The sequence below is a fragment of the Aquila chrysaetos genome, chromosome 4 (genome assembly GCF_900496995.4).
Source record: "Aquila chrysaetos chrysaetos chromosome 4, bAquChr1.4, whole genome shotgun sequence".
NCBI lineage: Eukaryota > Metazoa > Chordata > Aves > Accipitriformes > Accipitridae > Aquila > Aquila chrysaetos.
Genome location: NC_044007.1, coordinates 37,003,248 through 37,021,313, shown reverse-complemented (window position 1 = coordinate 37,021,313; position 18,066 = coordinate 37,003,248). Strand labels below are relative to the sequence as shown.

At 38.9% G+C, this 18,066-nt stretch overlaps 1 protein-coding gene across 1 annotated transcript in view; it reads right to left on the bottom strand.

Annotated features, from left to right (window-relative positions):
* Nucleotides 1–18,066, bottom strand: part of SLCO5A1 (solute carrier organic anion transporter family member 5A1) — an 82,577-nt gene that overhangs the window by 24,535 nt on the left and 39,976 nt on the right. Inside the window, exons 4-5 of the mRNA XM_030011751.1 lie at nt 9,329–9,493; nt 4,256–4,454 (exon numbers count right to left, since the gene is read on the bottom strand). Of these exons, the coding sequence (XP_029867611.1) occupies nt 4,256–4,454; nt 9,329–9,493 (364 nt within the window). The remainder of the gene's footprint in view (nt 1–4,255; nt 4,455–9,328; nt 9,494–18,066) is intronic.

Genomic DNA, 18,066 nt, shown 5'->3' with positions numbered 1-18,066 from the left:
CCCAGGGTTGGACTGACACCTCATTGTGCTGGCAGTCAGTGCACACATATCGGACAAAAAAGGTGGACTTTCTTCCCACGAGGCTACAATCTAAACAAAATGCACTTTTGAAAAAAAAGCAGTGCCTGACTGTATTTTGGTAATATCTAAACAAAGAATTGGTTTGCACATGGTTTTATTCATATTTATTTAGATCACTGTAGTAACCTACAGGAGGAAGAAAATACAAAGGAAAGGAGACAAGCCCCTACCACATATTTTCTATAATTTTAATATTGGGCTATATGATAAAAAGGATCATCTTAATTTGATTGCAATATTTTTGGTTTGGTATTGAAGGACATTCTGGATGGCAAAGATCTGCAGTCTCCTTGTTGGCAAGCAGCTGGAAAAGCAGCAATGATGCAATTTCTGTGTAGCTGTCAAACAAGGGACCCTCTCACTGTGTTAGCTGGATTCCTTCTTTGCTGTTATTGTTCTGATCCAATTAGTCACTGCTTTCAAGTTAAGGGATCCAACTGGCTGATTGGAAGAGATACAAGAATAACAGAAACCCAAACTGGTGGTACAAGAGGAAGAATAGAATTTTTTTTTTTTTATGTGAAGTGACTCAGTAAGTCAATTGCGTGCTTTAGCTAAACCTTAATTGCACCAAAACAACAGAAAGTAATCAAAAAAGGTCTGTTTTGATTCATTACATACCAGAAATGTGAGAGATGGAACTGAACTAAGCCAGGAATCTGTCACTATGAGTAAGCTCCCCGTGGAGCCTCTTTTAGTTGCCTTATACCACAAAACATGGAAGAGACAGGTCTACAAACAACCAAAGCAGCTGATCTCTGCTATTTCCCCTTTATTCAGCACTGGTGAGGCCACATCTGCAGTGCCGGGTCCAGTTCTGGGCTCCCCAGTAAAAGACAGATATGGACACTGGAGAAAATCCAGCAAAGGACCACTAAGTTGCTGAAGGGACTGGAGCATCTCTCCTATGAGGAAAGGCTGAGAGAGCTGGGACTGTTCAGCCTGCAGAAGAGAAGGCTCAGGAGGATATATAAATACCTGAAGGGTGGGTGCAAAGAGGACAGAGCCAGGCTCTTTTCAGTGGTGCCCAGCGCCAGGACCAGAGGCAATGGGCACAAACTGAAACACAGGAGTTTCCCTCTGAACATCAGGAAACACTTTTTCCGTGAGGGTGACCAAGCACTGGCACAGGTTGCCCAGAGAGGCTGTGGAGTCTCCATCCTTGGAGATACTCAAAAGCTGTCTGGACAAGGAGACAATTCACTGATTCAGGACTTCCCATTTGGACACTGGCTATGGTGCAAGAAAAGGGATGCCGTATCGTGGTTTGACATAAGGCTCCATACACTGTGTTCAAAAATCAAATAAGCCTTCAGAGACAAGGCTGGGGCACGGAACAACAGGTTCTAAAATGCTGAGATGTACAGTACAGAGGTGCCCTTGACAGTACTGCTGATGACAAACCAACAATGGCAAAACCGCTTGTGCCCAACATAAACCAACAGAAAACCCTTGCAAATGTATTCTAATCTGTGCATGCCTCCAGGTCACATCCAATTCCTTGCAGCTGGTACAGTTAAAAAAATGCTGAGTTATGAAACATACTGAATTATGAAATATCATTGCCTACTTTGCTGAGTACTGGTATGCACATACTTCTATGTTAACTAAAACGCAGGTTATCCTTCTCTTCTGTACTGGTTTACGGCTCAGTTTATCAAAGAAAAAACCCTGCTTTTTAAATGTAAAAGAAAAGGAGAACTGAACATGTTTGTCCAGAGAAGATTCTCCTGCAGGGTATGTCTACACTGCCCAATGCAGCTGAGATCTCTGGGCTGCTGCCAGCACAGGTAGCTCAGACATCAGACCCGGCATAGCCATGTTAAGGTAAAGCATCATGCAAGACATTTACTCTGAATCAAGTAGCTGTACTCCTTCTCCTATCCAATATAGGCTGTTGAACTGGCTTTGATGTCCATACGCTGCACTGCATTGGAACTACAGAATGAAGTATGTATTTTATTAAACCTCAAAATGAAAGCATGCTTTTTTGTTCCATGAACAATAACTTTCTTTGATGTCTGAGTTAAAGAATTGCCTACCAAGTAAATGATTTGAAGCTATCAAATGATTGACCATGAGGATTAAAAGAATGTTAATCATGTTAGATATTCCAGATGAATTTATGTGTAGTGCTGCTTCTTTATTATCATTTTGATAGTAAACTTGGATTTGATCTCTGCATTAAAAAAATCATACAGGTCTGGGGCTGCAAACTCCTGAACCATGCTTTGTAACATGCTGGTAATTCTCAATTTCTGATGACATTACAGTCTAAGCATATAGATTTTTATACTGATTTCAAAGATTTGATATACCTGAACACTTTCAAGAATTTTGCCATTACCATCTCTTACTTCTTTTCTCAATAAGAACAATTAGATGAAGGTGGTAAAGAAGTAATGCTACTGCAGACTTTCAGAACAGCTGTGAATAGATGCCTATTTCAATTCATGCTATGTATTTACTGCAAATGTTACTACTTACTGAAAAAAAAAAAAATAGAGACTCTTACAATTCCAGTGTGAAGGGTATGTGTTACATAGCAATAGTTTGCCTTGTCTTCAATTTAGAAATAGATTTCAGTTAAATAGCACTTTTTCACAAATAGAAAACTACAGCCTTCTCATTAGCCAGGCAGGGACATTATGACTTGCCACACAGTTCAATTAATTGCTATCTAAAATCTATGTTTTAATTCCTAATAATTTTCATTTCTTCATCTACAACCACAGGCTGTCACAAATATCAACAGAAGGCGGACAATCAAAGCATTCCACCCCCTTCCCATCCCCATTCTCTCCTTCTTCAGCCCACTATGCTCAGACAAGAGTATATCACCATGCCATTCCCCTCTGCAGTCAGCTTCTCAGCACCAAGCTTTAACTCTAGTTATTAAGAATACAAAGGGGTAAAACAGCTTTCCATCAGCTCATGACTTTCAGTTGCTGGTTTTCCTTGCTCTAGGATTAGCAACGTAGTAACACCCAGCAAAACACAATGCAAAATATTCTTTGTGTGAACAGTGCCTATTTTCTTCCTTCCTTGCTTCCCATTTTTCTTCTTTGTTTTTCACTTGGTTTGCTCACTGCCCCACTGCAGTTCTTTTCTTCCCCATTAATTATCTCTTTTCCTCCTCCACACTTCCTCTACACTCTCTTCCAAACCTCAAAATGTTAAGAGTCCAAAGCTGAGCCTTAAAAGCAAGATATTCAAAGGGATCTGATACCTAGTACCTGGCCATAAATAAAAGGCACATGTTGTCTCAGATGAAAGCAAAGGGAAGAACATTGATTCAGATAAGCTCGTGCTCCTCAAATGTTCACTCTGTTCTTGTGTTTAAGCTACACAAAGAAGGCAATTTTGGGGAAAAGCTAATGTACAAAATAAGAAAGAAAATAAAAGCTCATCATCAGGCTTCTGAGGAATTACCTTCCACTGAAACACCTTCTCACAACTTTTACCACCCTGTCTTTCTTCCAAACATCCCTCATTTTTTTAAAATGTCCTTCCATGCATTTCTTAATGTCACAGCCTAAATACCTCACTCCCAATACCTTCCTACATCCACACCTTCTTTTTCATGACAGCCCTCTTCATTCGCAATATATCTTTAAGGGTTATGATCTACTTGCTGTCTTGATGATTGAGCAAGTGCTGGAGGGCATACATGCAACTGGTAAGGGGTTCAGAAGCAGCCCATAGCACTAATGTTGATAGCACATGCCCACGTGATTCCTCTCAAATAGGGACTGTAGACCTAAGACACTATTATGGTGATAATCAACAAATCTATTCAGAAATAATCTTTCTAATCCCTTTAGTATTTTCACAATTTTCATGAGGAGAAAAGAAAACATTTTGAAACACCAACTAAACTCTGAACAATCTACAGAGGATACTATTCTTATTTTCCTGTAAAAATCACTGAAGTCCATTCTAATGCATTTTTCCATCCCTCAGAAAGGTGAGTTATTACATAAGCTTCATTATAAACTAGATGTAAAACCAAAGGGCCACATAGTAACAGCGTGTGTTTATATCATAATACTCACCAAATTCTCATTTGAACATGTGGCTTCTTCAGTGCATCAGCCATCAGCATTTTTTACATTTCTTTATCAGGCTTATTGGAACAAGCTGGTTTTGCCACAGATGATTCCAAGATACTTACCCAGTCGTGTAAGGTATATTTATTCCCCCTAGATTAATGCTTTCACATCCAACAATGAAAAGAGTTGAAAAGCACAGCAGAGATACACCACTGCAGATCATAGCCAACTTTGCAGACTCTCTCGCACCGAGTTTCAGTTTTTTTATAATGTAGCCACCTAGGACAATACCAACACCAGCACTTGGGACAATAATCACACCTGCCGGGAAGAAATTCAAGCAAGAAATTAAATCAGGACCTATAGAAATTGTATAAAACATAAATATCGGTTTCATTCCCTAATTAGATGACTGCAAATGCTGCACTAAGATCTCCATTGTCTGAATCTCTGCTAGCAAACTGAGTCAGACTTTTCAAACCTCTGGAGTGTTGTCAAAGAATTAATAAAAGCCTCCTTATGATATTACCAGCAGCCAAAGCACTATAAGAGAACTATTGTACTTACAAGCAGAAACATTGCTTTGTATTTATTTTAGAACGAGGAGAAGGGCTACATATTGCTCCAGTTTAACTACTGAAAAATTGAACAAATCCAGATTTGGACACGAATCCTCCTCTTCCTACTCTCATGATTAATTCCAGTGAAGCACAAGCGCTAACTTCAGGCAGGACCCAAGAAGCCTGCCCACTGGGGAGTGCACACGTGCGCCTCGCTGCAAATTCTGCCTTCTGGATACTTTATTCAAGCTGAATAGCACTTTCCTACATCAGCACCCCAATTCATCTCAGCACAGCCACGTGGACTGTAAACTGATCAAATACGATTAAAAAATTAAGATACTACAATTAGTATTAGGGTAAGTTTAAGACACAAAAGACATGCCTATGAAATTTCTGTTGCTCCGCTGCTGCAGTTACAAGGTGGCAGTTCAGCAACACACCACTGGGCTGTCCTCACTTGTCGGGGCCTGAGGTGGTGTTAAGTCAGCGAGTGTCTTGCACTTCTTCGCTTCCCTTAGCTTTTGCTTCTCACTGACATGTGAGAAGGTCTTTAAATTAGGGCTTTGGTAATAAAGATGCATTCCACATAAATATGGAATTTGCACAACTTTTGGCAGCTGCATCTACAGAGGAGCCAAACTTTATAATGCAAATTCTTAAAGATGTTGGTCTTCTTTTTAAAGAAGCCAGTAAGGCTATCACTTGCAAATATTTCTAATAATATTGCAAAGCATTCTCATTCTGTGCTAATTCATCTAAAGGTGAAGGGGACATTGTATTTATCAAAATGTTGAGATCATGAAAGTAAAAGTAAGAGGTAAAAATAGTTGCCACCTTAATTATACTGCCATCACCAATGGCATTGTAAAATAAAAAGTCATTTCATGAGGAAGATTCTTAACAATAACCCTTCAAAGAATCAAAACCAGTCTTTCTTATAAGAGCAGAAATTAAATGCATAAGTCCTTCTAGGAGAGTTAGATGATTTTCACAAAGTTCAAAGCTGTTATCTCTCTTGAGCTGTTATATCTCTCACTTTCAATGACTGAATATGAACAAGGAAAAGAAATAATGCAAATCCTTTCACTTGGACTGAAAATGTTCTCTCTGGGTGAAAATGGTAACTCAGCCATCTGAGTCTGCCAGGCATGCCCTGCTCTATGAAATCTGTGTCAGAGAAGCCCACATCCATGCCGAAGGCAGACTGGGATCACTTGTAATACCTTCTAAAACACCCCTGTTAGGTGAACCAAATTCCATGGACCAAACATGTGGCTACATCAGTTATATGAACTAAGGATCTAGCCCAAAGCTAGGGCTTACTAACAATAAATTAACCTCAGTAATTTATTCTTCTTCCTTCCACCTTACAGTTTAGCTTTGAGTTCTTAACCTCTTTTGGACGTCAGTTTATGTTTTCTTTCTTATTCTCTTGAGGGCATGGATATTGGAAAAGCTTTTCACTAGAACTGAGACTCTGTGTGTCTATGTCTAGTACTTTGTCAAAACTGAGCATGTAAATATTTTGAAAGGCATTAGTGAGCTATACTGTGCTGCTGTTTTCATCCATCCTCTGCTACACCATGAAGATCAGAACGTTAAAAATGAGAACATGAGCAAATTGCCTGCCAAGGCTCACTTTCATTCAGGAGAATGGAAAGGTAAAGGAAAGCCTACACAGAAAAAGTATAAAGACCAACTCCTCCATGCAAAGTGGCACTGGGGATGGAAAAACTCTCTCTCTGGGAGAAACTGGAAAGGCAGAAGCAGGTTTCATTGTTTGTGGTGAAGGCAGCAGAGAGAAGCGCTCACTCGCTCCTACATGTCAGGAAGCCTGACAGGTTCTTTTACCCTAAGTACTCTTCATCTCAAACTCTTCATCCTTATGCCCCTCTCTTTCCGCAGGGGATGTGGAAACAGAAGTGATGTACTGTCAAAGAAACGCAGCTACTACAGCGCACTTCCAGACAAGCTTCCAGGGCAAAGTAAAGCATGTACATCTAATAAGGACATGCATTCTTCTTTTTCAAAGGCATTTAGAGGAATAAAGCTTAAGATCTGATACTAAGCTGTTGCACTGCACTCTCCTTCATTTTATGACAGTTTGGCTTACAGGAATTGCGCATGTGCTAAATACACTCCTGGGTACAGTGCTCCGAGGCAGTATTGGCTTTCAGTCAGCAATTTTCAAGCTTTGTCCTTTTTGCTGTTGTCAGGATGCTGCAGCACTTGAGGCTTTCCACAGCAGAAAAAGATGATCTTAACAACTACTAATAGTCAGGGAACAGAAAACTGCAATATCTGCTAAGCAGGCTACACTTGCAAAGGGAATACCATCAAGATTTTCAAAGCAATTCTGTCTGGGATACATATCATACCTTTTCTAAAACTAAAGGTAGATCCAATGCGCTCATAACCATTTTATCAGAAGTTACCAGACTAGTGCTTTATAACATATACCGTTCAGTTCTTCCAATTACAAATTATTTGAATTGTAACTCCAATTTTCACAAGTAAATCTGCTAGCAAAGCACCTGAAATTTTAACCTTGATTTGTCTAAGATCTACCTGTAACCTAAAGTCAACGTTTTTTTTTTTTTTTTGGACTAAAGAAAGCCTGGAGGCTAAATGCCACCTGCTCTACACACAGAAAACAAAACTCCAAGCAAAACAAGACTGCAGCACAACCTGCACAAGTTCAAGACGTGAAGTTTGGCACATAGCATTTTTTCTGGTGATTAATGCCAGGTTTGTTTAAAAACAGAAAGAAATTGAGACTTAATTAAAGAATTGCTACTTATAAATTGAGACAGAAAATGACCAATAAAAACTTTACATCAGTCACATGAAGAGATTCAGCAAGCACATGTACTCAGCTGGCAACATACATATGAAGTATAGATGTAGCAATATAAATATGTAAGTCCTCCTTTTGCTAACCAGAAGTTTGTAAACTAGACATGTCTTTTACTAGAATAGCCAGTAGCAATCTATTACAGAATCTCCAAGTTTCCTTTTCCCATCTTTCGTACAAAAAGAATTTATAAAATTAATAACAACTGTTGACTTTAATGCTAAGTTTAGGAGCTGGGGTTGTGGAAGCAGTGCTCACTTCTCTGTGTTGCACATCCAGTCTGAGCTATTTCATCTTCTTCTTCTCATTCATTATAATAGTCTTTATCAAGTAATTTATAACAGGGAAAACAACAGATGTTAATAGCTTCACACCCTGGACAGCGTCACATCATTTTTTCCTCTTTTAATGTACTGGCTGTTGAATATTATGTCTGGCAAGAATGCTTCTGGTTTATCCTGAGAGCGAAACAAGTTATGGAGCCACAATCCCATCAAGACTCATTATAGTAAAACTCCTATGCGTGTGTGGCTACCCTAAGCTTCAGATAGAATCACGGTCCCATCAATCAATGTTTCCTCCTTATACAGAGAACACAGGGATTTCATGCCCTGAAGAAAATCTCATCCCAGCAAGCTCTCAAATAGAAGTCACCACACGGTGCTTCTCTGACATTTCCCTTCCGCACTCTAGAAAGACTCCACGCATTTCTTCCAGCCACTACAAGGTGACAAGTGATTCCCATGTGAGGTGTCCATGTCTTCTCTCTTTCTTCTGCTACTTTTTGTCTTTTCTTTGACTGATGCCCCTGGGCAGCGTCACCCCATACTTCACGCCTGTTCTCCCAACTCACTCTCCACTCCATCCCTCCTTCTCAGGTGCAACATCTGGAAGTATGGGGGATCAAAGAACTAACCTGCTTAGCAATTAGCAGTTATTCTATATGGGAAGCACTATGAAGAGGTAAAAAAGATGCTTGTAAAGACAAGTGTCTTTGATGCAGCTAGGAGAGAAGGGAGATGATCTGCATGACATGGGCCTCAATTCTGCACAACATTTTGGTCCCTTTCCCTAGGGAAGTTCCCATCTCTCCCTCCTGCAGAGCAGTATGAAGCTTAAAATTTTGTGGTTTGTAGCTCCGTTAGAAGTTGGACTTGGCTGTACATTGCTGCAGCAGCAGGGGAAGTGCCACATCTGCAAAAGAGGGGTCTTAGACCTGACATGACAGGTGGGAGAGGATTTGGGGAGCTCTCCTGACTAGACTAGATTGTTGTGCACTCAGTGTTAATAAATAAATAAGGAGAAAACCAGCAGCCTGGAGGGGGGAGGTAACTGAAGGATGGGACAGATAAACAACTTGTCACTGGGGAAAAAAGAAAGATTAGGGTATTTTAAAAAGCAAAGAGGAAGTAAAATTCACAGAAAGTAAGAACAGCTTTAAAAGATCTTTAAAGGCACACAAATTGTAGTAATGCCTATGGGTTTTCTAGCTTGTTTTTGTTGCTTTTTTCCCCCTTGAAGACCATTAACTTATTAGAAAATGTCTGTCTAGGCTTATGTAAAAAAAACCAGCCCTTTAACAATATAAATGGGTTCACATTTTACTAAACACATATAGCAAACATCAAAAAATGGCCTGAATATCTAACCAAATGCACAAAGCTGGATCCAATCACCTGTTGTAACAAGCACGTTTTTGGTTCATTCCTACATTGATTCATTTCATTAGTCAAAGAATGCCAACCCTTGCAAGGTTACACTACGTGGCAATGCCTTACCAGTGTAGATGCTGGCATTGGAAGCTGGGATGCCAAACTGTGACTCGATGAACTTGGGAATGAAGGTAATAAAAGCTGTGACAATGGCACTCTCAGCTGTGTATGACAAACTCACAAAAAGGAATGTCATGTTGCTTAAGATCCTGACAGCTGCTCTTGGAAGCTCTATAAAATGACAAAAATGACAAACGAATGTTATAAATAATGAGCGAGAAACAAAAGCAAACTGAAACAAAACAAATTGATTTTCTTTGAGATGGACTGGCAATAATGGCTTGCTAGCATCTGGCTACATTTGCTAGGCAGAAGGGAGAGTGCATATTTGGGATTGCAGTCTTCGCTGTCTGCTCTTACCCTATCTCACTGCATCGCCCCGGGGCTGCAGTCCCACTTTTCACAAACACAACTGAGGTCTGTTTTAACAAAACTGTCTGAAGAAACAGGGTCTACATAGTAACACTATAAAGGAAAGAAAAACAGCAATAAAATGTAGCAATTTTGGAATTATTCTGATATTTTATTTTGAGATTTTCTATGAGATAACACATACCACACTGCTGACCTGACAGTACTTAGTTTTGCACTCCACAGGAGGAAAACAAATCACATACTCCCCCTGTAACTCTCTGTTTCAAGGACCATGCCTGGAAAGCTGGGATAATAATACTATAATTTGAAAGGGGAACGAAAAGATTTTTAATTAAACATTTTTCTACATGATTTAAAAGTACTTAAAATAAATGCAGACAAAGTATACTTAAAAAATGTTGCCAATGATATCAATGAATCTCGACATACCTTACATACAACTCATTTAATATTCTCAGAAGGGATAACACAATCAATTAAAAATGAGAGCACATCATTAACTTAAATTGAAAAAGTATTCACAGATGTTGCAATTATCCTCAAATCAAATACCAAAACCCCACGAAATTCAGCACTGTAGTTAAAAGAAACACTTAAATACTTTTAATTCAGTCCCATAGTGATGTCAAATTATCCTCACAAGATGATGGTAACTCTATTCAAGACTTATTTTTTCAGAATAGATAGCATGATTTTAAACATTTTTTTTTTCTTTGGGGCTTCTATCAAGATCAGATTTTCTGTTCAAATATTATATCTAACCTACGATGGTTTGGGTTTTTTCATTTGCTTTTCACTTTGTACAGAAATTGAACACTGCTTGAATCAAAGCCCATTGAATTCAATGACAAGAGCACCCATTAGAAATACAACGTGTTGAGTAAGAACTCCTGAGTGAGAATTTTATTGATGGTAAAAGTTGTCAAGTCAAAAATCTGTCGCATTTTCTCCACTGACTTCAGGAGGTTATCTGTATAAGAGCAAATAGAATTTAGACTCTTGTCATGTCAAAACCTGTCAGGCTGCAAATTAGCACCTAAGTTGTCTGACTGCATCCAGTCTTAGCTTATGCCAGTCGTCAAAATTTATACTGAATTCATTATGAGTACAGGATTTATAATTTTAATGTAGTCAAATGCTTTCTTGCTGCCTCTATGAAGAAACACATTAAATGTTAAATACAAAATTTGGTGGAAATAAGTAATGAATAAATCATATTAAGAAGCACTCATGTATTTGAATCTTAATGTTTTTTACCACCTACAGCTTTTTTTAAAAAAATGTGGCACTGTTTGCAATAAAAGAACAGAAGAAAACAAAGTAACAGGAGTATGAGACAATATAGTATCAACATGAATATATGGAAACTGTAATGCAACTGTACACCTTCAGAACTACATTACAGTAGCAAGTACAAAGATAAAATAGTATTAGTATTTAATGGCAAATATGCTGCATGTTTAAAATACAGCTGATCAAAATTTATCTCATTGTTCAAAAGGAAATGAAAGAGAGAAAAAAAAGAAAGATCTACAATACCATTAGATGTCAGCCTTCAAACCTCATCAGCTTTGGCTTTGTGTCTGGTTTTGGTTGGCTTGGGTTGGGTTAGCTGATGGGAGCTTAGATGCAAAAAGAAACCAAAGGGCAAGAGCTAGGATGCTCTAACCCAGCTTTTGCAAAGCCTCTCATGGGCCTAGATGATGCAGTTTAGGAAAACGGCTGCCACAGGGCTGCAGCAGGGCAGCTGTAGCAGGATTTCCCCAGGGACAAGGTGCAGGATTGAACACTTCTCGCCCTGCAACAGGAGCAAGCGGTTATGACCGTGCTGCTGCCGCTGTGAGAAAGGAGTCAGGAAACAGAAAGAGGAGGTACCAGGATTGGTCCTGCTGGAAACTGAGGTATTTGGTGGCAGCTGCTCACCTGTGCTGAAAACAAGTGGAAGAAAGTAATAAGATAGTAACTTTCAGAAGACTGGACATCACAGAGAGAAATATCATTTTATTAGGATGATGAACTAAGTGCTCTTTGTAGAAATGAACTAGAAGTCCTTGGCCAAGGGCTGAGTCCAAGATCTTTGCTAAATACATTATTTTAAAGGGCCTGGTCCAAATATCATAATACCTGGTAAAGTTGAGCTCTTCCTGGTAAAACTGAGCTTTAGGAAAATGTCTGGTTTAGAATTTTCAATCTAAAGATACTGAAGAACGAATTCGGTAAAGAACTGCAGAGCTAACGAACATTTTGCTCTGTTTTTTGGATATAGAGCTGTACTTTCTGTTGAATCCTACTTGCACCTGATCTGAGCACTCAGTCTAAAGGTCATTAATTTCAAAACTAATTAGTATTTTGAAATTGGATTTCTACTGATAAATAGATAAAATTCAGTGTCTTGGAATAAGCACAAGTTCTCTTACACCTCTGTGAAGGATTCTTCAGGGAACAGCTCTGCTGATTACTGTAATTTTTGTCATGAAATAAACCAGAGATTATTCCTGCATGCTGCACTAATACATACCAGCTGGAGCAGTTGAGGGTTGAAGCTCTTTGTGATTTATAAGGAGCAACTGTCTGGCAGACAAGGAAAAGTTGCTATACAGTAAGAAATTTGCAAATAAAAATACATAGTTAGAATTAGGTTTTGCCTTATTTCCTCCTATGATTATACTCAAATCCTGTGTGACAGAATCTGTATTACACTTCTGTATTTAAAAACCTATAATAAAAAGGCACTATTTCTCATCTCTTTCAACCACACTAATTCTAGTGAAAAGCAAGAATGATAAAAACTTTAAGGATCCTTTGTACTACATAATCAATCATGCATTTAAAACATTTCAATGTCATATTATTTTTGTGTGTCTAGCCATAGGCCTAGGCTTTGATTTCAAGGCCATTATTAAACCTGTCAGGTTCCAATTTTTAGGAGGTCTTCAAAAAACATCTCTTGTGTTTCCAAGTGTGCATCAGAAACAAACCTATGAGAACTTGCAGTTTCCCTCATTCTGTCATTTGAACAAATAAAAGTCTATCGACGACACTCCTAAAACTGAAATGATCTTTTAGTATGGCTGCAAACATGTTTACACTTCTGTGCAGTAATTCAAATCTTAAACATACTTATCTTCCTTTTTTTTTTTTTTTTTTTTAAATAATCTAATATGTAACTAAAAGTAAATTGAAACCTGCCTTGCTGGACTGGTTTGCTAGTCTACTGGCAATTTTCTTCCCTTCATGGTCTTTGGCTATATTTTTTCTGTAGTCAGTATTCATTTTCCTTCACTTATGAGCTGGACCACTGTTTGATTCATGGAAAGAAAAAAGCATAAGAAAAATCTGCAAGCAATACAAATATTCGTAAATACTACTAGAAGCAAAACTCTTAAAGCACTATAAACAGAATTTCAATAAAAATTCAAATAATTCTGACTTCACAACCTTTTTCACCATTTAATATATTTTCTTTTACCCCTGTTCCTTTACACCTAGCCCAAGGCAATTCAATGAATATAAATAGTGAATAAACCATCCCAGTCTACAGCACTGTCCTCTTCTGGTCCATCAGCGAAGCCCCTTGTAAGGGTGACGCAGATATTAGCTAAAGGACCTCCTTTCCGCTGGTGCTCCAAGTCTGGACAACACTATCCAAGTCTGCAGCTTTGAAGGAGGCTGCCTCCACACCGAGGTCTCAGGGGCAGCTTCTGCTCTTGCACAGTACAAAGCAGAGCCAAGATTTGAGACAGAATTTCTGGATTGTTTATCAGAATGGAAATGAGCATTTTGAGTCACACACAACTACTTCAAATATATTCTGCACGGAGCTAATCATTAAATTCTAGAATAATATTTTGCCATGTATTTCATTATCTACTCACATACCATTTAAACAACCTCATTCAACTCAATTCCTCAAGCATTTTCAGGACATGCCTTAAGTACCTGGGTGGAGGCCAGATCACTGAACAGCCCCTAATATCCCATCAAGAGTAGGGAGGTTCAGAGCGAGTTTGATCTGATTATTACTTTTATTAATTTGATTTAGAGCAGCTCCTCAAGGCTCCAGCTAACACTGCTTATCACCGCACGGGGCCATGCCAACCTTTTCTATTTCGAGCTCTTCAAGATGGCCTAAGAAAGGACAAGGGGGGAGCGACTCGCTCAAGGTCAGGGGCACAGCCCACAGTCTGATGAACTCTCTGACATTTATAGTGCTCACTAAGCACCCCCACACACAGACCATAGTCTCCTCCTCCTCTTCTGATCCCTGCCAACTAATCTTCGGGTACTGCAGAAACTCCAGTCCGGATCCTGGGGGAAGCACTGCAGTGTGCTTACCCTACAGCCACAAGCCCCTCAGGAGTTTCTTTTACCTTTGCTGATGCCCTGACAAGCGTCATTATCCTGTTTCTGTCCCTGGCTACAATTGACTGGGAAGGGCATACAACAGCTGGTAGACATGAAAAGGCAGACAGAATATTCCACATTTAAGAAAGGGCTGTACATAGAGACAAAACTCAAAATGTTAAAAAAAAACCCAAAGACTACAAAATACGTGTAATTAATTAACACCCCTCAGATTAGATCAGTACATTTTAGGTAATATATACATTTGCTTTCTTTACACTGCTCCTTTATTCAATTGAACAGTAAGTTTCATTACAGTGATAAGTAAAAGGGACTGCAGATACAATTTCCATGGTACAAACCCTTAAGGGTATCCATGTAATAAATGAAAACAGTGGTTTTTCCTGCTCAGGCTCATGATTTATCTGCTTGCATGGGATTGAACCATGGCTTACTCATTATAAATCTCCTCTAGCTCATGTTATCTACACTACCTCTATTTCTCCCAATAAACTACTTCCAATTTTCTTCCTCCTGTGACCTATTTAATGTTTTATTTAATACTTTTGATACCTGCCTCAGAAGCATTCTCCTCATGTTTTTTACTGGCAACATAAGTAAGAAAAGGCTGAATTCCAAGCCCTCGCATCTCAAAACATGAGAAAAACCAAAGATGTATCTGTATTTTTATCTGATCTCACCTCTACTGTGGGCCAAAATAAAGCTCAGGTCACCGAAGTTGGAGGTTACTTGCAGATGGAGCCAGTTTGGGTTTATTTCTTCAGCCTATACTAGCAGCCATTGCAGGAAAAAGGACCCCGGCCCCCTCCCATCACGCCTTTTTGATTCCTTTTCATTCATTTAGAGAACTAACTAATGTGAAATTAGGACAAGTTAAAGCAGGACAAGAACCATTTTGCCAGCTTCCCAGGTAAGACAACATCATATCAGAAGATCAAAACAAACAGTTTCTTTCCTGAGACTTTCCTTACCTAAGCTGCACGGATTTTACAGAATTAATGGCACTGACCTCTGTCGTGGCAGACTACAACATCACTGATATTTATTAGTACAGAACAGAAGACGTGACCTACTAAAATCATCAGTCTTCCAGCTACTGCCTAAGCAGAGTTTCTGCCCATCATGCTATAAAAAGATGAAGCCCTGAAATTCAATGAGAAGTATAAAATGTACATTGCATCTCAGAAGAAGCAATGCTAAATGACTTAGACACATGCAATCCTTTTTTCCTTCCCATCATAAACAAAATTACCTCAACTGAGAAGCTTGAGGCATGATCTCATTCCATAAAGCCCACTTAAACTTGAAAAATAATTAAATGATGGTGCATTCCTGCTGCAGGCCCTCTTTGCTAGGGTAAATGACACCTAATGGGAAAGCTATTATCAGCTTATAGCAAAATACTTTTCTCTATGTTATCTTGACTCGCTTGGTATCTTTCTGACATGTGGAATACAATGCTGCTTCTCATTGTTCCACGTGGTGAAGTTTCTTCTCCAGAGAAAATGAAGCTTTGTATATGAAAAGCTCTACTTCTGTAGCTCCATTAATACATTAATATAGGATTTCATAGAAGGTATGGTACACATTTAGACAAATACATGTCAAAGAAACACATACTAAAATGAGATATTGTCCTAGTTTCAACTGGGATAGAGTTAACTGTCTTCCTAGTAGCTGGTACGGTGCTATGTTTTGAGTTCAGTATGTGAAGAATGTTGATAACACTGATGTTTTCAGTTGTTGCTAAGTAGTGTTTAGTCTAAAGTCAAGGATTTTTCAGCTTCTCATGCCCAGCCAGCGAGAAAGCTGGAGGGGCACAAGGAGCTGGCACAGGACACAGCCAGGGCACCTGACCCAAAGTGGCCAACGGGGTATTCCATACCATGTGACGTCACATCTAGTATATAAACCGGGGGGAGTGGGGACAGGGGGAATCGCCGCTCGGGGACTAGCTGGGTGCCGGTCAGTGGGTGGTGAGCAATTGCACTGCGCATCATTTGTACATTCCAATCCTTTCATTATTGCTGTTGTCATTTTATTAGTGTTATCCTTATCATTATTAGTTTCTTCTTTTCTGTTCTATTAAACTGTTCTTATCTCAACCCGTGGGTTTTGCTTCTTTTTCCCGATTTTCTCCCCCATCCCACTGGGTGGGGGGGGAGTGAGTGAGCGGCTGCGTGGTGCTTAGTTGCTGGCTGGGGTTAAACCACGACAGATATACAGAAGTTTTCATTTCTGTGAAAAAAAGTACTAGGAAACATTCTCCTAGGAGAATACTTGTTGTCTGTGTATCTGTGCCTGTAGTGACATTACATGACCTGGAAGGTAAAATTATGTACAGAAACAGAGAACCAACATCAGCAAACTCATCCAGACACAGAGTTTGTCTGAATACCTGTATCTCTTCCAGGCACACCTACAGGATGAAGCAGTCCCTCTGCTGTGACACTGCCTGCAATGATTAGGAAGGAGCCCAGCAAAGACTGAACTCCCCTTTCCCACCTCCCTAAGTTAGTAAGAAAACCTTGACAGGAGTAGCCCTGAACTACTTTTGCTAATCAGAGGTAGGTAGGTACCTAATCAGTAGGTTTGAAGGCCAAAAAACCCCACAACTAGCTTTATGGATTTAGGAGAAAACATTATGTATGGGGACTCATAAATATGGGGAATAGAGAGTCTTCAAAGAAGGAAGTAGACAACATGCTTGTCTTGCTTCTCCAACACTTTTTTAGCTACTTTGCAAACAAAGGGAGAAGATGGTTCTGAAAGATCTGATATTGCAGGTTTATCTTGCTTGCTCTGTGCCTTGATTAAGATGCTGTTTTGTAAGCTAATAAAATCACCACAGGCAAATTCTGCTCTCCTGTTTTTTTCTTTACTTCGATAGAAATTAACAGTAACCTTAGATACCCTGAGAGTACAGGTGCAAATGCAATGTAGAGCAAATCAATATGCATGTGGGCAAACATTACTTAGAATTACACTGGTTTTAGTCTAAAACCAGCACACTGGTTTTGCTAAGCCTTGCGGACTCAATATAAAGAGTGATCATAAATGTGTCATTAAAAAATCTGCCATTCATTATAACCTGCACTGATACTCAATGAAAAAGTAACACTAATGTTCATGTCAACAAACAAACGAAGTTTTGAGTTCAAATTACATCTAATGGTACAAATGACATTTCATGGTTTCTCCTAGCCCCACTGCATTCATCCGGCTACCACAAAATGGCACAACCAGAATTCGTATCACGGAATCCAAGGAGGACACGACAGCATTGACAACACAATGGCATTAAGGCACATTCATTCTTGTCCTATACCATTCAATATTATGACACTGTTAAACCTATATTGTCAACTCCAAATGTATATGCTTCACATTAATTAATTTTTAACAACACTGCCCTTCTTCCCATGGCATTTTACCAATGATTACTACTTACTGTTAGATTTCACATTAATGGTTTACTTCTTGAATAAAATAAAAATCTCTATTACTTGTCAATCTTTTGATCTCTTCTTATTTCAAAATTAACACAGGTTTCATTCGTCCTAGCCTTCTGGAAATAAATAGCTTGCAGTACAAAATAGTCAGGAAAGGCATATGAAACAAATAATCTTTCTCAATTAACTTACCCAAATGCATGAGTGTAATTGAACTCACATACTAGAATTCTTTTTACTTGTTTCACTTGTATTTTAGAAGAGCACTTTATTCTATGAAGGACAGCTTACAGCAAGTAGGACAGTTACAAACTGTAAGGTGACAAATACGTCTGGTAATAGAGGTCCTATAACTACAAGAAATTGGCTACCTGCTTGTTACAGGTGCACATTAAACACTTCAATAATTTGAGTAAATGGATGTCTTACACTCATCACTGCATTTTGTAATTTTACAGGATGACCATCTACTATAATCTCAATAGCAAAATGTAGTATTAAATACAGGATGTCAGAACTCTGCCTTCAATTACACTCATATAATCCTAGATG